This window comes from Cydia pomonella, chromosome 21 (assembly GCF_033807575.1).
Source record: "Cydia pomonella isolate Wapato2018A chromosome 21, ilCydPomo1, whole genome shotgun sequence".
Taxonomy (NCBI): Eukaryota; Metazoa; Arthropoda; class Insecta; order Lepidoptera; family Tortricidae; genus Cydia; species Cydia pomonella.
In genome coordinates, this window is record NC_084723.1 from 3,826,031 (window position 1) to 3,849,847 (window position 23,817).

The window sequence follows — 23,817 nt, forward strand, 5'->3', positions numbered from 1 at the left end:
TCTTACTCTGTGTGCGTAAGTGAAAGGCGTGTACACATAGCACCGTGGGCACACAGCCTTCTACGTTTGAGTGCATATAGCATGTGTTTCTTTTTTCAGTAATCGCTATTAGCAGCTAGTATAAAAGATACTTTAAGGTACAACGTATCTTAGTCGGCAGCTATTTATGATGATAAGAGGTTATGTTTTTCAGGATGAAAAGAAGCCTTTTACTTCAATTGTCAACAACGATGAAATAATGCTTTCTCCATTTTAGATGCAAATTATTCATAAAAGCTTTCGAAGGTCCTCTTCGTTTATTAATCATACTTACCTTGTTTTAGGTATGAAATGGGTACAAGTTAGTTACTTAACTTCATCAATTATATATTTTTTGATCATAGGGTAAGTAAAGGTTGTACATGTCACAAGTAAAAGTATGTCATTAATTTGTTTTAAATATTGTGTACAATTTATTTCTTAATTTTAGAAGTTTTCGTAAGCTTACATAAGTAATTTACTCTGGCAGAGTTACTTTGTCAGTAGAAAAAGGCACAAATGTAAGAAATGTAGGCGCGAAGGGTTTTTTTTTTTTTTATACTACGTCGGTGGCAAACGAGCATACGGCCTGCCGGATGGTAAGCAGTCTCCGTAGCCTATGTACACCTGCAACTCCAGAGGCGTTACATGCGCGTTGCCGACCCTAACCCCACCTCCCCTCGTTGAGCTCTGGCAACCTTACTCACCGGCAGGAACACAACACTATGAGTAGGGTCAAGTGTTATTTGGCTGCGGTTTTCTGTAAGGTGGAGGTACTTCCCCAGTTGGGCTCTGCTCTAGATCTGGAATGACATCTGCTGTGCTGTGCCCTACCACACAAGGCGAGACGACATTCACATTGCCCATACCTCTCTTTAGGGTTGATTTCCCATAGAAAATTTTTATTTCTCGCCTTTTTTTACTGACAATTTGGGTGTGTTTGAGTCTACCATTATTTACTAACTCATTTCATTGGCATTTAAAATAAACGGTAGGTTAATGTTACCTTTTTATTCGTTATGGAAATTTAAAAGTATTAAGAAGGTTTTTAATTAATTCTGCTAAATTATTTTTAATATCCTCTAATTTCATCTTCCATTTGAGACACTTAGTAATTCAATGATTGTGTTGTTGTCATAAAAATGCAAAAAAAAATTGCTATTAGGCAGAGACGATTTTTGTTTTAAGTATTTTATTAAACTTTTAACTTGATACTCTCAAACAAACGTTTCTTTAAACAAAAACGTCACGTTAAAGTTCGAATCGGGCTGGTTCATCTTTGTTTGAGAGTTTCATGTTAAAGGTTTAATAAAATAACACAGAAATCGTCTTTGCCTATAGCATATTTTTGATTTTTATGCATGTTCATGACACAATTATGGAATTACTAAGTATACATACGTATGTAGAAATGAATATTTTACGTGATGATATATTAAATACGCCGAAGAAATTACAAACTTTATTGAAATTAATCCATAGCATAATATAAATTTCAATTAGCATATAAAACAACATTTATTTGTGTTTCTTATCAATAAATTGATACATGCAAGCGTTTAACCTTTCATAATATATGTGTCAGTTGTTAAAAAAATTTGATTCCACACAAATAATATATACTTATCTATGATTCCACACCTCAGTTGCGGGCAGAAAGGGCAGAAAGTCTAGTCCTTCAGTCTAGTCTAGTTCGGTCAGGACCCTTATAATACACAGAAAGGAGGGTAATATATAATATTTTGTTATAATATATATATAATATCAGACGCCAGGTGATCGTAGAGCTGGCAGCTTCCTCGCATAAATAATCAGTATTACAGCGAGGAAATGCTGCCAGTATCTACGGCATTATGCCGCAGGGCGATAGTTTTTAGTAGTTTAAGATTAGTTTTATTTAGTTTTTATGTTAGTTATTGAATGTTTACTCGATATATAGCTAATAAATTGACCCACGCAACTGCATAAACCTAGCGGTAAAATTGGGAAACGTACGCACAGAGTGCGCTGCTTGGTTGTTTCCTGACTATTAAGAGATGGCGCCACGGGTCTCGGAGAGTTTGCATTTTATGAAGTAACTTTTTTAACTTGCCCCGTTTGTATGTATGTATTGTATGTTTGTGTGAGTCAAATTTTGGAAGCTAAACTTGTACACTCAAATCAAAAGTAGCATATCAAACAAGGTCTCAAATGTATCTATCATACTGTAAGAGCTTAACAAAAAGTGATGGTTCTATACGTAGAGCAATTAAGACTGTAAAAGATATACTTTTGAACGTGAATTTAGATATTTATCTATATTTGGAAATGTTTTTTGGAATATCAGATACTTTTGGCACGTTGTTTCATCCGCTATTATTGATGCTGACTGTACCACTTCCCGGTTTCCGATTTAGCTGAAATTTTGTATTCCTACATATTTATTTATTTATTTTACGTATTGCAATTATGGGTATGGTAAAATACCAATACCAATACGCCTATAAACTTATCTTAAGCTAACAAAATGCTTCATTTCAAGAAAAAATATAACACAAAATTAGGTGCACGATACACAGAGAGAACAGAAAATAACACATCACATAACATTAGTAGTATTATACACCGACTGTGGTTCATATGTGATTCATATGTAAGTCGGGTGACAATGCAATATTATGGTACCATCGAGCTGATCTGACGATGGAGACGGGTGGCCATGGGAACAATGTGATAAAACAACGCAACCTAATTGTGTTAGTGGGTTTTTAGAATTGTCTCGATGATTATTAGTGCCTGTGGAAAGAAAAGTACAGTCAGCAATAAAAGCTTGTATCAAAAATGTTTTTTTTTTGTACCAAAAAATTGTTACTCGTATTAGAAGTAGCGTCCGTCTAAGCTAGCTCTGCATAGCCTTGAACAGAACAAAGTGAGGGAGTGTCATTATAAAGGTCTTGTTATCATATAAGTTTGACACTAATAACATTGCCACACTTTGTCTTTGCAAAGCTCTGCAGAGTTAATTTGGTCAGACTCCAGAATCGTTAACTAGACCACATATTATATTGTATGTGTATTATCAGAAATAAATTATACAAAATCCTGAAGTATAATTTGGGGATAACTTACTTTTCAGTTTTTTTTGACAGTTTTTTTTAATAACCATCATATAGGTAGCTTACTAGAAAATAATAGAAAATAACTTTTGGCGAAATGTGCTGAACTCATGAACAATTGTTAACACCATTTCTTTGTACCACATTTCTAGCAAATAAATTTCTTTTTTCTTTCTTTCTTTCTTAGAGTCAGACCAAGCTAAGTTGGCAGCAGTTTTGATAGCCTAGCATGATAAGTGTTAAGTAAACGTCATGATTTCAAAGATGTTTGACGTTTAAAATAACACTTACACAGGCTGGGCTATCACAATCGCTGCCAACTTATCTTGGTCTAACTCTATTAGTTCTTGGGGTGATACCATAGAAATTAAGGATAATTAAAAAAAATATGAAAAATATATAATATTGCTTTATTTATTTAACTCTCAAAATACAACTAATAATACAGTCTTATTTCAGAATATCTAATAGTTTGGCTTTTTAATGACACAAAAAACCCGTAATTATATTCTTAAACTAAATATTAACTCGGAGTCAATGTCCGTATTTACTTTTCCTCATTCAAATATTTTAATATTTTATTAAACTATTTTTCATCACACTTAGTCGAAAAAGATCTTATTTCATGTAGGTGTACTGAAGGACAAAGGCGTATTTTGTTCCCGCGGGAGTTATGGATTGTGAGAAAAAAGCTATTAATCCCTAGGGAGTTATAGCTTTATTTTAATAATGTCACTTATTCATACAAACAAAGTAGCATAAATGAGTTTTACTTTTAAAATACTGACGATTATAATATAATATTTTTGCTTATGTTTAAATATAAAAATAAATATTAATTTAACAGCCGTTTAAAATATTTTTACATAATTTTCAATCATGACTGAATGCCGAATAGGTCTGTGCCTTCGATGCTAACCTGTCATGAAATTACAAAATGGCGGACGAATGTTTGATATGTCACCGTATTCAAGAATTATTTCGTTTAAAATTTAGTTTTTTCTTCGCAAGTGTGATGAAAAACATTGCGAGTAACTCCGGGGGTAAGAATATTGCAAACTCGGGTCTTTAATTCCCTCCAGCCTACGGTTGTCGGCAATTACCACCCTCGTATCCAAAATTTCACTTACCCCCCCTCGTTACACAATGTACTATTTTACCAAACTGGCTCATACCCTGTACTTTCCAAACTTGATATTTGTACAGAAACTTTTCTAGTTTTCAAACTTAACGTAAATATACTTTAAATAACATTAGACAATTTGTAATAACAATGCACCATAAATTCAGCTTTGTAAATAATGTAATTTATAATAAAATTTAAAGCTTATTAAACATACAAGAAATATGTAACATGTTTTAAAATGACATTAAACATTGTAGACTCTGCAGGTCTGAACATGTTTATTTCTTTTCAGTACGTCCACACTGGGCCGTAGAATAATCAACGCAGCAATCAACTGACAGCGATTGATTAATGGTTCAGTATGGACGCACCATTTCGACTATAAATACGTTTGACTTTACAATGAAAAGGTTCCTTACATTTTTAACATTTAAAACTTTCTCATAGATGGTCCTTCAACGCTAAAACGCTTCACATACCATTTATTTTAGTAACTGGCGACAAGGAAGCAGCAACACGTGGAAGTGAGATGCAGATATCTCTACCGTGCCTAACATATAGCTGCGTTCCTGTGAAGCGGTTAAGTTTACAGCAACTAGATAGTGAGAATGTATTGCAGCGCCTTACTTGGTGGAGCACTGAGCTACAAACTTAGCGTAAAAGAAGTCTATTCACCTCTCTATTTTGAAGTAATTAACAACATTGTAAAGAACTTTAGGAGGGTATCTGTGCCTTGTAGGCCAAGTCGTTGGCGTCTTGAGCAATGCTGGAAGATCTGGCGTAGGGGTAGGATGAAGCGGGTGCCGTGGGGGAGTTCCATTGCGGAGATGCGGACTGGAAGCCAGTGAGCTGGAAAAATACACAAAATAAAATAAGATTGATTCAAGACTACAATCTGGCAAAAAAAAATTACGACTATTCTAAGAAAACATGTCTTTATGAATCAGGTCGGTAATGAGATGAATCCACACTGTTAAATAAGTGGTAATATTAAAAAAATATAAATTAGATCCAGCTTGGTGGATCGAGCCATGATTAACAAAAGATTAAGACCATTAAGTGAAAGGTGCGTCCACATGATGAGTTTGATCGTTCTTGAACTTCTTACTTCATCATGAAGTAGAAGTTAGAAGATTTGTTACATTTACACTTAAATTAAATTATCTAATACTCATGATTTTTGAATGACCAACTATGCTGCTCCCAAAAAAATCATTACAAAACTGGTGACCAAAATGACCAAAATCAATTTGTTGTCAAGACATAATCCTCCTCCTCCTGTAATAGGCCATAAAGTCAAGACTTTATGGCCTATTACAGGAGGCGTAGACATAGCCCTGAATCTCGCCAAATGCTTCAAGAGTTCCTAAACGTATGTATTGACTCACAAAGCGTTCAATGCAAATCTATTCCCAGTCCACTATAACTTGGATCTTTTTAAATCGAGAGTGAATAGTCATCTTTTAGGTAAGCATGTTCCATCCTAGACTGCATCGTCACTTTCCATCAGGTGAGATTGTGGTCTAATGCTTACCTTGTCGTAATAAAAACAAAAAAAAATAACCCACCTTTCCACTAATATTGTTCAAGCTGCCACCGCTCCAAAGTTTCTGGATGCCCAGCGCCGCCACAGCCAAGAAAGCCAGCTTGGCTACCACCAGAGCCTTGGTGACCAGCAGCGTGAGACCGCCGAAGAGGAGACCCACTACGGCGATCACCTTCACGCCGATGCCTGCGAGGAGGGGCGTGTACTTCTTGATTTTGCCTCGAGCTGTAAGGGTCCAGCATTAATGACGTTATTCCTAAATGTTTGTCAAATCCCACAACCCGTTAACCCCTGTATATTAATACAGAAATGTCAAAATTATGGACAGGGGTTACATCTTCACAGGGGTCTTTGATTACAAAGAGATAAAATTTAACAGATGTAAGAGGCTGCTATGTTTTATGAATAAACAAATAAGGACATATTTTAACTTAAAGTTTGTGGGCTTTTATTGTAGGTATTTTCAGAGAGTTGTACCGTTACAACCAGCATCAATAGTAGCGAATAGAACAAAGCACAAAAAGTATTTACCATCCCGAAATATTTTTTCAACTTAAGACACATATCGCGTTCAAAAGTATTTGTTACAGTCTAATTGTTCAGTTAAGCGGAGAAAGATTGCATATTTTGGACATCTACATAAATATTAAAAGTATAATCTGTTGAAAGTTACAATAGAAAGAAAAATAGAGAGAAAACGGAGAAGGGAAAGAAGGAGGATGAACTGTCTCGACAGCATCAAAAAATGGACAAACATCAAAGACGCGGCCACGAGGCAAGACTGGCCAAGAATAGAAATGACTTTGCAAAGGTGGCCACTGACGCCCGCCAGGGCATGGCAGCAGAAGAAGAAGAATTTTTCTGCATATGAGGACAGGACACATCTCTTTTCGTTAACCTTAGATAATGGTAGAAAATTTTGACACGTAGTTTGATCTACTAATATTGATGCAGTCTGCAGTTCAGTTATAAAGAAAATGTATGCATATTTCTCACGAAAGATTGACCTAGAGAAGCGAACGACAACACTAACTGAATCTTATACCTTTAAACGAGCAATTCTTGTATATATATATATATATATATATATTTCTGTGATCTCGGAAACGGCTCTAACGATTTCGCAGAAATTTGGTATATGGGGGTTTTTGGGGCTATACAATCTATCTAGATTAGTCTTATGTTTGGGAAAACGCGTGTTTTCGAGTTTTCATGCGTTTTTCTTTCGACGCAGAATATGGTCGCTAATTTCGTGTTGCTGGCAACTGTCCGTCTGGTCTAGCTGGTTAAGACGCGGACTGCTAAACGAGTGTTACGGGTTCGAATCTCACCCGGTGACTAACTATTGTTTTTTTTTATATGTTCAAGATTATATATTTTTTTTAAATTTTTATTATTTTAGACAAGTTTAATTTAGTAAAAAAATGACCTATGTAATAAGAGAAATTGACAATAGATGGCGTTACTCTGTGACAAGTGCTGTAAGGTTAAAATCGATTGTAAATAATAATAATTGACAGTTCACATTTTACTTTTTAAGTTTATGTAGATTATCACCTATACACCATCATATTACAATAAATAGTTATAACCGAGCAATGCTCGGTCGCCCAGGTACTTATTTAACTAAGTAAACAACTACTTTTATTTTCTTGCAACGACTTTTCGCATATTTACTGTAAGAGGCTGATCAACATGTGTGACGGTTCTTGGATAGGTTTTAAATAACTAGAAAGCTCTCGATTGGACTTTACACTCTGTAGTTCCACAGTAGAATACCACTGGTAAAATCATAAGCTCTCTGTGAGCTCTCCGCCCTTCAAAATATAATGGACGATCTCATAAAAGCTAGAAGCGAAAAACAAAACTCTAAATAAGGAAATCCTATAGTATCCTATAATAATCAAAAACTCGAAAAAAAAAACAAAGAAAGTAAAAATATATAATATGCAGAGAGAAAAATAGGGATTGCATGGAGAAGCGGTCTTCATTCCCTTTCGTCTCGTAATGACTCAAAATTCAAAAGCATCGCTTGTCGCTCGGACCAAAGAAGAAAAAAAGCGTGCATACTGTAGGCACCTTGAGATGGCACGCGTCCCACGTTACAGGCTATCTAACTGGTTAAACACACTTTCGAAGTAATAACTTAAGAGGGAAGTATAATATCGTCCATACTAAAAGAGAAAACGTTTTTCCACTTCTTAATATATTTCTATGCTAACTGATATGATTTCAATTTCATTCTAATATCGGTTCGATGTCAATGCACATGCGAATTGGCCTAGAAGTAATGTCTACTTATTAGGATCTTTTTGTTTTTATACATATATATAATTTGCCTAAATGAAGTATTTTAGGCGACTTCCAAAAGAAGTTAATTGACTAAATTGTTTACTGAATACAGCTAATTACAGTATAACTACACGACGAAGATCTACTACTAACTTCATAAAAAAAAAAAACAATATAACCTATTTTTAGGTTACCAGCATCAAGTGAGAAGAATCACGGCAAGTAACAAGCAACTAGCCAGAAAAAAAACCAAAAAATAAACATAATTAATTTATAATTATAGTGGATTATGGACAATAGAACGAGGGGGATATGTGAAATTTTTGAGGAGGGGGGTAAGTCAAACGAAGGCTTTAAATGTACGACGGCTGCTATCTGGAGATGTTTTTCATTACACTTGCGAAGAAAAAACTAAATTTTAAGCGAAATAATTCCTAAATACGGTGACATTTTAAACAGTCGTCCGCCATATTTACATTTTTGACAGGTTCTAACCAGTTGTAGGTCTGTGCCTCCGATATCTACACAAACTATGACCTAAAGTAGACCTAAAGTAGACCTATGTATAATTGTTGGTGCAATAAAGAATGTCTACTTACTTACTTACCTATCCGCCATCCAGCCACGTTTGAAAATTGTATGAAATTATTTTAAACGACTATTAAATTAATCAAATTAAATATTTTTCAACATATTTACAAGTTTTAAAAAGTAAAACTCATTTATAACTTGGTTGGTATAAATTAGTGACACAATTAATGGGAGTTATAGCTTTTTTTCACAATCAATAACTCCCGTGGGAACAATATAGGTCTTTGTCCTTAGGACACCTTCATGAAATAAGGTCTTTTTCGAGCAAGTGTATTTAAAGTCTTTACTTACGGTGGCGTCGTTGATCGGGTGGCCACTTTCTCGAATGAATATTTTAATTATACGGAATTTTGACTCTTAGAGACTCTATACATCTCTAAGGATAATTTGATAAAAGTCATTTAGTTCTGAAATTTAGAGATATTTACACCACTAAATATTTTTTTTTGTATTTGTTGTTTTTTTATTATTATTTTAGTTATTTTGTTGTAATTGTATTTTATACTTAATTGTTGATGTGCTTGTTTTTGTTTGTATGTAAATTCCATGTTGACGTGTAAAAGTGCCTTTGTGGCCTATTTGCTGAATAAATGTGGAAGTTGAAGTTGAAAAGAAATAAGTGTAAACATATCTTTGACATCGGCTGTACTTGGACCATACCACCTTCAGCTGCTAGCTGCTACGTAGTGATTATATGCTCTTTGGCTGCTACGCGTTGCAACACGCTAGCCTTGACCGAAGTTACGTTGTCCGACGTAAGAGGGCATTGAACTTTTTGCACTGACTTTCTTTTCCTCTTTTGTGATAGAGCATGATAGAATCGGACCAAGGTAACTCTGCATGGTATTTACAATAACGAAGTGTGGCAGTGCCATAACTAATCAAATTAAATTTCTATGAAAATAGAATGTTTTCATGACACAATAATGACACGCTCACACTTTTTTGCGTTCGATTCGGTGCAAAGTTATAGTTGGTCAAACCAATTTGTCAGTAAATGAGAACAAAAAAAACTATACTCATCCTTTTCTTTTGGGTGCTAGTACTGCTAGTACTACTGTAAGACAAAGATAGTATGATTCTCTCTGTCTATGTTTGAAATGAGATAGTCCTTTGATAAACTATAGTTTCGATATTAAGTCTAGATACGACATAAGAGTCTAGAAGTGACGTTTTTATTTGAAGAAACGTTACTTTTGACATATCCAATTCATTATATTGAATTTATTATCATTTATTTTGACGAAGCCTGCGCTGTGGATGATAATCTCTACTAATCTAGAAAAATATGTAATAGAATACCAATAATTAAAGTAATTCATATCGTTATCTAGACCATTAGTAAAATATTAATTTTACGTATTTAAAGTTCGAATCGGGCCGTATGAGAATGATTCGATATTTATGATCTTGTTATAAAAAAAAAGTTATCGATATGATTTGCCGGCTGTCAAAAGTGACATTTATTCTACCAGAAGTTGACAGCTGATCTAATGATGGACACAGGAGGTGGCCATAGAAATTCTGTGAGAAAACAACGCAGCCTAATTGTTTTTGGTTTGTACTATGAATAAAATTGCCTCGATGAGTATTAGTTGCTTACTGTACCCCTAGTGTAAATTTAGTCGATAGCGAAACGTGACGTACGCGTCTGCGTTAAGTCTCATTTTGTATGGGTTTTTGAACAGCGCGCCAAGCGGGACGTTTTGGAAAGTCAAAAATCTCATACAAAATGACACTTAACGCAAACGCGTACGTCACGTTTCGCTGTCGAAAATATTTACACTAGGGGTACTGAAAGAAAAGTACAAACTTGCGATAAGTTTGTAGATATCAAAAATATAATATTTAGCGAAAAAATTAATTTTTGTAATAGCCGCGGACCGCGGACCTGTTTTATTTTATTTCTACATATGAAACTATAGGTCTATTTTTTGTCTATAAGTTTTGATCAAAAATTGTGTATGACTGTTTGTTTCTAAATAAATAGAAAAAAATAATAATAGAAAAACTAATTTCTCATATTAATTTCTAGTTTTCTACTTGTATATTTCTCAAGACAAGCCGTCAGAAACCATGGCAACAGAATAGAACCGGCCGGCAACCTTGACCGAATGTTACGCTGGACGTAAGAGGCCGTTGAACTGGCATTGACTTTCGGTTCGCTCGAGACGATAATCGCTATTATTAATGCTTGATATGATAGTTTTTTTATTTATTAACTTAACTATGTAATTAAGTGAATTGTTACGTTTTTTAAGCGAATGTGAGGAATTTTCTGGGTAAATATGAAGGCAGAATTAAATTTACTAATACAATTCCTCCTGTTACAATCATTTAACTTAGTCCAGTGGTCAATCTATATTATGTACAGTCAGCTGCAGGGTTTCCTGATTGCAAACGAACAGATACATAGCTACATGTCTCATATACTCGGTCAAGCAAATCTTGTCAGTAGCAAAAGGCGGCAAATTTGAAAAATCGCGGGTTAGCAACACTGTTTTCGAATAATTCCAAAATCGCGTGTCATCTGTGTTTTATCTGTAGTATGTGGAAAGTGAATGACAGCCATCATGTTTGTTTACATTCTAAATCGTTGCTATTTCAAGAGAAATTTCTGCTGTCACCATTAAATACCAATATATTAAATAAGCTTGTGCATGAACTTAAGCAAAGTCAAGGTTCCTAAAATATACAATCACGGTCGTTGGTCGTAAATATTTGAGGTTATGATAGTTACGTGTTTTTGGTTCGATGTAGTACATTGCTGTTTTTCTTAGCGCAACAACAACGCAATAGTGTTTTTTGAGTGTTGCCCTACTTCACTTTGCTGTACATTGCTACTGACATAGTTTGCTTGACAGACTATATTTAACTGTTACTTACATTAAGATTCATATACTAGCCGTGTCTTATCCAACCTCGACATTGGCAGAATCATCAACACCTTGATGGAGCCATAACACGAAAAATTGATTGATTGACATAAAGTTCTTCCATCAGATTTTAATAATGTTGAAAATTTGTTCCATTATTTCGAATACTTTATACCAATCTCTAAAACTTACTCATAATATATGTAATTCACTAGTAATATCATTTGAAATTTATTTAGTTATTTTGCTGTCCACGGCATGTGATGCGGAGAGATCACAGTCATGTCACGCGAAATATCCTAGGAATGAATATGTATAATTGTAAGAGGAAAGGAGAAGGTAGAAGGACTGATGAGATAACGAATGACAAAGAGGTAGGGGGAAGAAGACATGCTGTGCCGATCCCAAAAGTTGGGAAAAGGGCAAGCAATCGTCCAGGGCAAAGTTGCACGGCTATACCAGTGTGCACGGATTTATACCTTGAAGTTCAACTTTGAACAAAATTAATCAGCCAAGAGCATATCGGGCCATGCTCAGAGTAGGGTTCCGTAGTTACTCTTCCATCACAATAAGCTAAACTGGAGCTTAAAGTATAGTAGATTATTAACCAAGGGATGAACTGTGGATAGTACGTCTTTTTACTATGAAGGGGAAACTTTTTGCAATAACTCAAAAACAGCTAAACTGATCATGTCCGCTATAGTTTTCATTTAATGTTTTTCTTAAGCTCTACGTCCACAATTTTTTTCATATATTTTTGATCTATGGTTCAAAAGTTAAAGGGAGGGGGAAACATTTTTTGTTCTTTTGGAGCGAATATATTCACTTTATCTCCGAATATATTCACTTTATCAAAAAAAAAAATTGTTGAAGACCCCTATTAGTTTTGAAAGACACCTTCCTTAAACTGACTCTACGGTAGATACTTAACGGATGTCATTATTCTTACCTTCTTCAAAAGTCCTAGCCGCTTCCTTCAACTCGCCAGGCTCAAATTTGACGTTTAATTTTTCTTCTCCAGACGCATCCCTGTAATAAATATGACAAAAATTGTAATATTAATATTTTTACTATTTAATTAATCAAGTTAAAACCTAAATAGAAATAGTAATAAAACGACGGTGACGTGGCCAAAAATCCGCCCGCGAATGTTATATTAATATCAATTGGCTTTATAGCCAGCTTTAGGAAGAAGTACAAGTTTCTCCAAAGGAACCTTTGCTTAGCAGATAAAGTAGCCAGCCGGCATCAGTAGTAGCGGATAAAATAACGCTTTAAAATTATCTGCCACCTGGGAATTATTTCCAATTAGAGATATATTTCTACAGTTAGCATTGTAAAATGTTTGTCACAGTCTAAGTGATCTACATTACTTATATATTTTTGTTAATCTATCAGAAAGGTGGGCCAAAATGGTTACTGAGTGGGAACCACGGAATACCATAGAAGGTTCAGGCCGGGATGCAAACAGACCGAAAAGGAGATGGCGGGAGGACTTGGAGTACCAAAATGGTGGGGAAATGCCAATGACAGGATCGAGTGGAGAAAACGTTTGCCCAGCAGTGGGACAGTAAGCTAACAAAAAAAGCTATCAGATAATGGTAAATACTTTTGACGATTAGTCTGACCTGTTTCTTTTGATGCCGACTGTAACTATCGGAAAAACTTTGGTTTACCTATAGACAACAATTTGGTTCTTGTTTCTCCTGTGTATATTTAATGCTAATGACTCTAAATCTTATTTTTTGATTGGATCATTATCATTTTTTATATGACATTTTGTACACAGTGTTTACAAGAATGCTTCTTTTCTTCTTCAGTCGATCCCTGAATGCCTGACATCGTGTCCTTCTGTTGAAGACCAGGTTCCTCTATAGGCTTTTATTCCTCGCCAAGCACATGGACTCGTGCAGTTTGAATTGCATAAGTGCAAATACTTAGGTAATTATATAAGTATTGTAAGTCAAAAAACATGTAACAGCGTAAGCACAAAAATTAGTTACGCTCTCATTACACAAGATTTGTTTAAGTAAAGCACACCACTCTTAGTTACACCTGACCAGTATCTATTAGAAAGCGTATTTTCGTAACTGCTACTACAATGTGCATTTTCCACGCATGTTTCAGTAGTGAAAACAAAGGGACTTGAGAAATGGACTAGTGGTCTAAACACGTATTACTTTAGTACGTGTGGAAACAGAATGAGTCATGGTTTTTATTCTTTCTTATTTATGTAGTTTTCGTAACTCTTCGTTAATTGGGAATAGGGTTTGCAATCAAGACCCAAAATGTATGAAATTATCCGGATCTGGATCTGTATCCGCGGAACTTCCCATACATCTCAGATTCATCGTGCAAACATTAATTGGGAATCATTAGAGATCCAAATTTAGAAAAATCAACATTACACTTTCGACTACCTGAGTTTACGCACACTAGCTTATTAGTACCTGATTCTTATTTATTGTACATTCATTGCACATAACTTATATCTTCACTGCGGCATCATTCAGGGATTGGGCCGATTCAAGTATTACTTAACTTTTTGCTGAAGTGAAAAAAAAATTTAAAATAATTGTGGTATTTATGTAATTTTGAAAAATTACAAAACGTTTGTCGTGATTCTAAAATTAAGAATGAATGTAGACGGATTTAACAGGAAAGGGAAACCAACGAAAGCTGGAGGGACTGTGTGAGAGATGATATACTATGAAAAGAAAACAGGTGAAGTGAATGATGAAATACGAACGACAAAGAGGTATGGAGGAAAATATGGAAAAAACGATTGATAATGATGTAATTATGTGTGTTTGTCTTACAAAATAATTATAATTTAATTAATTTTTAGACGACCGGTTTGGCCTAGTGGGTAGTGACCCTGCCTCCGAAGCTGATGGTCCCGGGTTCAAATCCTGGTAAGGGCATGTATTTGTGTGATGAGCATGGATATTTGTTCCTGTGTCATGGGTGTTTTCTATGTATTTAAGTATTTATAGATATTTATATATTATATATATCGTTGTCTAAGTACCCTCAACACAATCCTTATTGAGCTTACTGTGGGACTTAGTCAATTTGTGTAATAATGTCCTATAATATTTATTTATTTATTTATTTATTATTATTATTATTATTTATAATTCTAAACCTCTTTTAATACGCAAGTCAATTAATCCTGGTTGAATAACAAGATGACATCAAAGTACGTGTTTCTTATTTACATACAATGTAACAGTGAAAGTGTACTTAATACTTGGATATTAATACATTTGGGAAGTGACATGATGAAAATAAGATTATACTTATAGTACATACATAGACCCCTGGAGGATGCCCGGAAAACGGAAACATGGTCACCCTAAATCTACTTGGCGCCGTTCCGTGGAGCAAGAGTTGGGTGTATTGGGGATGGGTGGGAGGAGGTTACCCAAGCTGCCCAGGACCGGAGTCAGTAGAAGAAAATGGTTCGAGCCCTACACCCCAGCAGGGGGTAACAGGATGATAAGAAGAGAAGGAGACATACATAGACACAGTAACTATATACTTACTACATCTACGTAGGTACAAGTGGAAAATTAGGAACCGTAAAAACTCCCAGCGATAGTCCAAATGAATCTTAAGTTAAAAAAACTTGCATTTGGAAACATAAATTTTGTAGTTCTAAGCTTCTAAGCAGAATTCAAGTTGTTTTTGTTAAAAAAGGATTGATCTGAAACGTCAATGCAGGACATGGAATAAAAAAAAGAACAAATATTACCATAGCTTTCGCGTATGAAACGGACTATATTGAGTAAAATGCCTAATGTATTTAAAATATTTTTGTTAAGTAAGAGTTCCTCTGTTAAGGAATTCACAATTCAAGTTAAAGGAATGTTTATATGGCAAATAAGAGCCGTGTTTTTATGTATGTCAAGCAAGGATGAGTCACAAACGATAAGCATTACGTAGGTTTTTATTATACAAAATACTTTTGTCTTTATCGGTTCAATATGAGCATCAAAACAAGTCTGTCCACAATCGGCTTGCTAACATCAGTTGGTTTCTGACTTTGCCTCTATGTCAAGCGTAGAGGTGATGAAAGCATTACAAAGTGATAGCGGTCAGAAAAGTGGAAGGCGAAAGATAAGATGACCTGTGACGACCTGTCTGGCCTAGTGGGTAGTGACTGCCTATGAAGCCGATCGTCCCGGATTCAAATCCTGGTAAGGGCATTTATTCGTGTGATGAGCATGGATATTTGTTCCTGAGTCATGAATGTTTTCTATGTATTTAACTATTTAAGTATTTATAAATATTATATTATTTCGTTGTCTAAGTACCCGCAACACAAGCCTTAATGAGCTTACCGTGGGACTTAGTCAATTTGTGTAATAATGTCCTCTAATATTTATTTATTTAAGATGGCCTGACCAAGCCCCGTGGGTTCAGGTTCTTCTTTCACTCACTGAATGTAAGTGAAGTAGATGTGCGTGCCCGGAACCGCTGATATCATATCTTAGAATTTGAATTCGCACTTGTAGAAGCAATTTTAATATTTTTAGCTTTTATACAAAAATCGGTAAAATTTTTAAGAAGCGTTTTAGACGGGTTTCGAATCGATGTAGTCACTAGTAAAAGGTTGACTGGAATTGGTTGACTGGTAGAGAATGTCTTAAGGCATTAAGTCCGCCATTTGTACCTTCATGTATTGTGCAATAAAGATTAAATAAATAAATAAAAGGCCTCAAGATTTACAATTAATTTTTGTGTGTGTATGTGTAAAACTCTGCTGGCTGAACCTCACCACCATCAAGCGGTGAGGGCGACGGGTTATCGAGTTCGATGGAGAAATACCACAGGAACTGCAAAACCAAGTGGTCATGATCCTCAGAAAGGAGAGACAGTATTTTAGTCTTTTTTCGAAGAAAATCCCTACTCTCCCTAGCCCTAGTTCTAGTGGTCATTACCTACTAATCTGAATTTACACTTACAACAGTACCTACATTAGCGTTTGAAATTGAAGATTTAAAAAATCCTAATCACTTATATTTTTATCTGCCACCCCTGCACTACTTATAAGGCAAATTTGAATACATATATTTACAGGCTGTCTTCTACTTTGCGGCTTTAAAAGCAGGGCTCGATTCTACCCTGTACACTGAACTACTTTTATTGTGAGACCAATCCCGAAATCTAGAAAAAAAAATGCTTTTATTTTGGCTGATCAGATGTCGATGTTTTCTAAGGAAAAGCCAAAAATGTTTTCGCTTGTCCACAAGTTTTACAGTATGGGACTGTACATAATACCGCCATATCTAACTGTACACTAGTTACTATAATTGGGGCGTTTGGCATATCCTGACCTAATTATTACCTAAATTGTCTTTTGAAATAAGACACTAGCCCGAAAAAGACGTTCTGTCATTAAAAGGAAACGAAGCAAATGCAAAAAAAAAAAACAAAACAGACTTACTTTTCAATTGCAACGCCCGAGAACAGTTCAACCTTGTCTTCTCCAGACCCAGGCGCAGCAAAGCACCCGACCACAGCAACAATCAGGACGATGCACAACACTTTCATTTTTAATTTTTTTTAAACGTCTGGCTACTCAGAAGGTCGAGGATCAAGTGAGGTGAGTCTGGATGCGCCGCTTTTATATTGGGTGCGGGAAGATTTTGTAACTGTGGCAAAGGTTTTTTGGGATGACGCCGTCTTGGTACTTGGTGTGTATGTTACATATATGCTTAACGTCAGTTACCGGTTAGGTTATAGAACTCGATCTATAAATATGTTTATGTGATTGAGACTAGATGAGACTTTAAACAATTTTAGGTATTACGTAAATATCTTTCCGAAGGATAATAAAATATATATCTAACGGCCCGATTCAAACTTTAAGATACGTCAAATATTAAGGCTGGATACGATATGAATCGGATATGTCTGTGTCAAGAGTGACGTCTTTGTTTGAAGAAACGTTAGTTTTGATCCTGACATATCCGATCCATGTCGTATTCAGACCTAATATTTGATGTATCTTAAAGTTCAAATAGGGCCCTTCTGGCTGAGAAGATTTATAAGGAGTCATAACAATAAGCCTGCAAACACTAAAGCCAGCATTATTGTTAAAATTTAACGAGAAGGTTTTTTAATTTGTCACATAGGCTAATCTACATATTGTCCTACCTATCTGTATTGTACGTGTAAAAAAATGTGTATAGGGATTTTTAAGGAACGACAATGTGCTTGTGACAACTGTGGACTCTTGAGTTGCAGAAGTTCATGGACCATTTGCCATAAGAAAGACCGTGTTTTTGTTAGGCAATTATGTCTTAAAAGACGTATTTCTGTGTCACTTTTTAATTTTTGTCTCTTTTTAAGCCTGAATTTTTTAAATCAGATTCTTATGAAACATTGGAGATGATCAGCACAGTGGCCAAAGCAATTAAAAAGTATTTAAATCATTTTTATATGGATAGTCACGCTCTTTCAGTATAAATATCGTTTTGACGACCGGTCTGGGAACGTGGGTAGTGATGCTGCTTATGAAGCTGACAGTCCTGGGTTCGAATCCCAGTAAGGGCATTTATTTATGTGATGAGCACAGATATTTGTTCCTGTGTCATGGATCTGTTCTATGAATTTAAGTATTTGTATATTACATATGTCGTTGGCTGAGTACCCACAACACAAGCTTTCTTGAGCTTACCGTGGGACTATAATATTTATTTATTATTTATTTATTTATATAAGTAATCAACAAACAAACTAGTGCTCTACTTTTTTAAATATTTTTTTTCAAGTATCAAGACTACTTCCACCATAAGCTAAACATTCATTCATACGTTCTTTAGGCTCATGCTTCCGCGGCATCCATAGGATGACAAAGAGCTGAAACATTTACCTCCGACATATGCAAAATAAAACCCTATTACAATATTATAAAGGTCGGTACGAATGCATGTGTTAGTTGGTAACAATGTTCTTAAACGGAACCATAATAGGTTCAAACTTGCGCGCTCTGGTAATATTTCATAGTATTTTTGGGTGCTTGGGACGACTTTCTCGAAATTTGATTACTCCTAATTCAATCGTAGGGTATAACGACCTACATTTAGAACTTTTATTCTCATCTGTATTTAATTTTCAGGCACAAAAAAAAACATACTTATCTAAGGCAGAATTTAAAACTTAAAGCATAATTCAAATAGGAAATTTAACCATTTATGTATTTCTCAAAAGTAAGGAAACAAACATCTGGCACACCGCACGAAATTTGCCAGCCAGATTTCAGAAATACCAATTTTTTTTTAAAAAATGTTATCAATTGATAACATTTTTAATTCAAAATCATAATTTAAAAGTCAATTCTAACAGCCAACATAAGAAAACAACTCAAAATTTGCATAATATTACTTTCTCTCTAACTTTTTATCCGTTTTTGAAATCAAGAGGACCTTTACCAGCTGGTGTGGTGAAAAATAATAGGTACGGTTTATGTTTGCAGGAGTCGAAAAGATAATGTTTTCTTTGCAGCCTGTTTTGTTAGCTACACTTTTGCATTCCAGTGATCTTCTTCTCGTGTCGATGGTTTCAGACTGTGCGGGACCAGAAGGCAGCGACATTTATCGCCCTGTCCGTCGCATCACGGAGGTCTGCGTAAAGCTGGGCAGGCATGCGGGCACGCTTGGCAAGATATCATGTCCATCGTTAGGGGAGCCGTGCCACATGGACACTAGGCGTCTGAGCCGCTTAGCCCCTTAGAGAGCCCCACTTCAGCATGTTCTACTTCGATCAAATCTTACAATAAAAAAACAATGCGTGATGTAAAGCTGTATATGTTGTATGTTAGTAGAAGTCCTTGGGGGAAAGTAAAACTAAGTTTTGCAAGCAAAAAAAAAAGTTGTGCTCCCTGACTAATTTACGAAAAACTACAAGAAATTCGGACTTTTTTTAGTTTTTGCAGTTTTATTATAAAACTATGGGTTTAATGACAAATCTTTCTTAGTAGTGTTGAAAGTATATTAAATTTGGGATAATTTAAGCTCATTTACAGCACCTTATATCAAATAGTTCTTGAGATATGAGGTTTTAAAAAAGGGTTATTTTTTCTTCGTAGTGATAGTTTTCGTCTTGGTGGAATCTCCAAGGATTCCAAATAACATACAAAAAATACAGCTTTAAATCACGCATTGTTTTTTTTATGACATTTTTTTGTAAGATTTGACCGATGTATGCGGCCGAGCTGGGAGCTCAATCTGCTTAAGGGGAAACATTAGTGGTCATTTCTCCACACAAATGTTCTCGACCTTTTCCTCTCTGGATTTGGCCCTAGACATTTTTTTAATATGTGTTCAATATTACCATTATCTGTGTCTGTACGTGTTTTTTTTACATTATGGTTTTTATAAAAACTAGGTTACTTCAAAACGGCCAAAAGTAATGCGCTGTAAACAGACGCCTAGCATACAAAATTAGTATCATTAAACGCAAAAATCGAAACTGCCAGACAAAGATATTTTTCTCATTCAGTGTCCAAAATTCTTTCACGATTGGTTTAGTTTTGCATTAGAAAAATGTTGAGAGCAAAACCTCGATTTCTGAGATTTTTACGCAGCACGTTCCGCATTTAGCAGGAATTCGAGGAGCCGCCCCCGACAGCGCGACAGAGATATTTACCTCAAAATTCTTAAATCTGAAAAGGGACTAAGCAATTTTTTCCTCTTTGGGCATTCCAGTGGTACATTCTGTAGATGTATTATATTGATGAACCTCTTATATATGATAAGGTTCTGCAGTTATATTAAAAGAGCAAAAGAGTGGTCCTTTATCACCTGATACGATGATTACCAAAAATGTGCAATTGAGCTTGTTGATTGGTGTCATTAGTAGCTAAGTACTAATATAATATTCTATTAAATCAAAATGTAGGTTCCTACATTTTTTTAATACTACGTCGGTGGAAAACAAGCATACGGCCCGCCTGACGGTAAGCAATCCTCGTAACCTATGTACGCCTGCAACTCCAGACGAGTTACATATGTATGCGCGTTGCCGACCCAAACACTCCGCACCCTCGTTTAGCTCTGGCAGCCTTACTCACCGATAGGAACCTAACACCATGAGTAAGGTCTAGTGACTGTTATTTGGCTGCGGTTTTCTGTAAGGTGGAGATGATACTTCCCTAGTTGGGCCCTGCTTTAGATCTGGAATGACATCCGCTGTAGTGTGCCCTACAATACAAAGCGAGATGAATTTCACAGTGCCCATACCTCTGTTTTGGACGTAGTTTAAGGAATCTTTGAAGACATGCTTCATCTAGCAATTCAAATTAGGTACGTGGTACTACGTAAAGTGTCTTACTATTTATAATAGTGCAGCTTAATTTCGTAATTATTAGCATTATAAAAGAAATTCGTTCTACTAAGGTACTTGGCACGGAGTACTTGGCATTCATACATTCTGTGTCAAAGTTTTATGCAATTTTACGACGCTTTCACTACGCGCGTGTGTCCTACCAAAAATATAATACCAATTTATTTAACACATTGACTGTTTTATCGCCTTACTCGGAAAGAGGATTTTTCCTTTTTTTAATGAAGAATAATTATTTCATTGCATTCCAATGTTACACCAAAATATATAAATTGGTAATACTGTCATGAATAATGTCATTATTTCAAGATACCAGCCTAATAAAATGTCATCTTTGTCATCATAATACAGATCAAACAGTATCAATAATGGAAATATTGAATGTGTTATCATAATGTGAACTTTATTTCAATACTTAAAATCTGATTTATTAGAATATTAATTTAAATACACATTTCTTGTATCGAGAATTGGGTAAGTACTTACAAATTGTCAGCAATAGAACAAAATGTTTTGTGCATGTTTAATTATAAAAATGAATATTGCCATCTGACCTTCCAACCCAGAGGGTAAACTAGATCTTATTGGGATTAGTCCGCTCTCCTGACGATGTCTTCCTTCACCGAAAGGGAATGGTACTCGTAAATATCAAATGATATTTCGTACATAAGTTCCGAAGAACTCACTGGTTTGCGTTTGGGTGCGTTTACCCAGGTATTGGCTGTCATGTCACTATTATGATGTTACTATAAATGTTGTATTGACATGTTAAAAAGAGCCCTTGAGGCCTACTTGAATTTTGGTACGAGCCGGGGACCCCCGACCACCGGATTGAAAGTCGCACGCTCTTACCTCTAGGTCATATCGAATAATCAATGAGCGCCGATTGAAAAATAATACCGTGACATGTATCCCATTATTATATAGTATGATATAAGAGGTAAGTATGCCAACGCACTCTGTCTGGGATTGCGTAAGCGTGAGCTGCGCGTAGTATAAGGGGCAGTATATGTTGAGTGGACAGATAAAATAATAGACGACTGGCATTTGACCATGCTTTATAATTTTGAGAGATTTGGCATTTTTAGATTTGATGGAGATAATACCTATCACCTAAGGCATCAATATTGAAAAATACTATAACTAAAACGTGTACTAATTTATTTTAACGTCAAGAAGATTCATTGACATTGAAAATCATCAAATTTTACCGATGCAAACATAAAGAAAATGTTTTTTTTTATTCCACGTCGGTGGCAAACAAGCATACGGCCCGCCTGATGGTAAGCAGTCACCATAGGCTATGGACGCCTGCAACATCAGAGGTGTTACATGCGCGTTGCCGACCCTTTAAAAACCTGTACACTCCTTTTTTGAACAACCCCATACTATATACCCTCGGGAAAACCTCGGGAATTTCTCAATTTTAAGAGATTTCGTCACATACTCGTAAATGCAAAAAAAATTGTCAAAGGTATAAGATGTTTTTTGAATAGACTATAATAGAGCAATATATTCATCCAATAAACTATGTTTTGAAATTAGTCGTTGACATGACCGATACTAACATTTTATTTGGTTATAGGAACATGATATACGTACATCATTGCAATATGTAAGCTGTTTGTAGCGACATTATCTCAGAAGCAAATACAATCTTGTCAAGTTTTAACTATGTACATGTACAGACTTTGGGATGTGCCACTATGGACTGCAATTTCCGACGAACGAAAAAAAAAACACCTCGCTCTTCACGCGACTTTGTGACTAAAATATTCGTGTCATACACCCTTATATATATACTATTTTTTCTACAGGATTTATTTTACTATTAACTGACCGATGATTGACCCTAGTCACATCTGATGGAAAGTGAAGACAGAACCTAAGATGGAGCTTACCGGTTCAGTAAATAGTAATTTCACTTTGATCTGTGTAAGTTGTCATTTCATTTATTCATAAACAATAATACATTGTAATTGATACTTTATACATTAAATATATCATGCATATTTACAATTAATTTACAATAGGGAATATTACGCGAAACTCTGCGTAGGGGGCGCCACAATCTGAGGGTCTACCTACCGCGAAACAAGAAAATCGAAATTTCGTTATCTTACCTGTCTATCATTTTTGCATATTCGAGCAATAAAGAGGCAGATAACTAAATTTCAATTTTGCCTTTTCCTGGTAGCCCCTTTGTAAACAGACCGCCTTGATGCATCAATGTCATATTTTATTATCTGTGAAAAACTAAAAACTTGTCAAAAAACCGTTTAAGGCATATTATGTATAAGTTACTCTATGGTTGAAGATAAGAGCTAGTTCTGCACTCTGGCGGCAGAACATTGCAGTAATACCCCTTATACAATACAATTTTACAATATTTATTTATATTACAGCAAGATTGATCTGTAACTCATGCGTATACGCGTCCAGATCAAATAGAAAGTGCGCGGCGCGGCCTTGACGTTGACCGCCGGGGAAAGTGCCCCTGACCCATTCCTTGTGTCCAGAAACTGATCATGTAATTGACCCCTGTTGCACGTGATGCACATCGCTTATCTTATCTTTTTTAAGCGATTACCTAATTTTATTGTTTTTGTTGTATCTATTTCACTTTTCATTAATAGGGTATATTACGCAAAACTACGTAGGGGTCGCCACTAACATAAACTGTAAGCAAACCGCCTTAAAAAAAACAAATGAAGAAACTGCAAAAATTTGGCAATAACTGTTTAAGGCATAGTAAAATATAAGCTACTTTATCCTCTTGGGGTTCAATATCCTAATACTGGTACAAAATTTGTACTTTAATTACCTACAATGATTACTTGTAATTCCCGGCTTGTTCTACTGACAAACTTGTTTGACCGACTATATGTGCTTTATGATAAGACTTAATAACTCCATGTT

The 23,817-nt window shown here is 35.3% G+C and overlaps 1 protein-coding gene across 1 annotated transcript; it reads right to left on the bottom strand.

The window, feature by feature from the left end:
• Positions 1-3,508: 3,508 nt before the first annotated feature.
• On the bottom strand, positions 3,509-17,161 carry LOC133529784 (uncharacterized). Its single transcript, XM_061867593.1, has 4 exons — positions 16,997-17,161; positions 12,494-12,573; positions 5,808-6,010; positions 3,509-5,088 (listed from the first exon to the last, which is right to left on the bottom strand). The coding sequence occupies exons 1-4, from the start codon at positions 17,101-17,103 to the stop codon at positions 4,954-4,956; spliced, it is 525 nt and encodes a 174-aa protein (XP_061723577.1). The 5' UTR covers positions 17,104-17,161; the 3' UTR covers positions 3,509-4,953.
• Positions 17,162-23,817: the final 6,656 nt, after the last annotated feature.

Coding starts and splice junctions, on each gene's coding strand:
- LOC133529784 (XM_061867593.1), bottom strand. CDS start 17,103: ATGAAAGTGTTGTGCATCGTCCTGATTGTTGCTGTGGTCGGGTGCTTT. Junction 12,574..16,996: donor TCGGGCGTTGCAATTGAAAA/GTAAGTCTGTTT, acceptor TATTTATTACAG/GGATGCGTCTGGAGAAGAAA. Junction 6,011..12,493: donor GGCTAGGACTTTTGAAGAAG/GTAAGAATAATG, acceptor GGACCCTTACAG/CTCGAGGCAAAATCAAGAAG.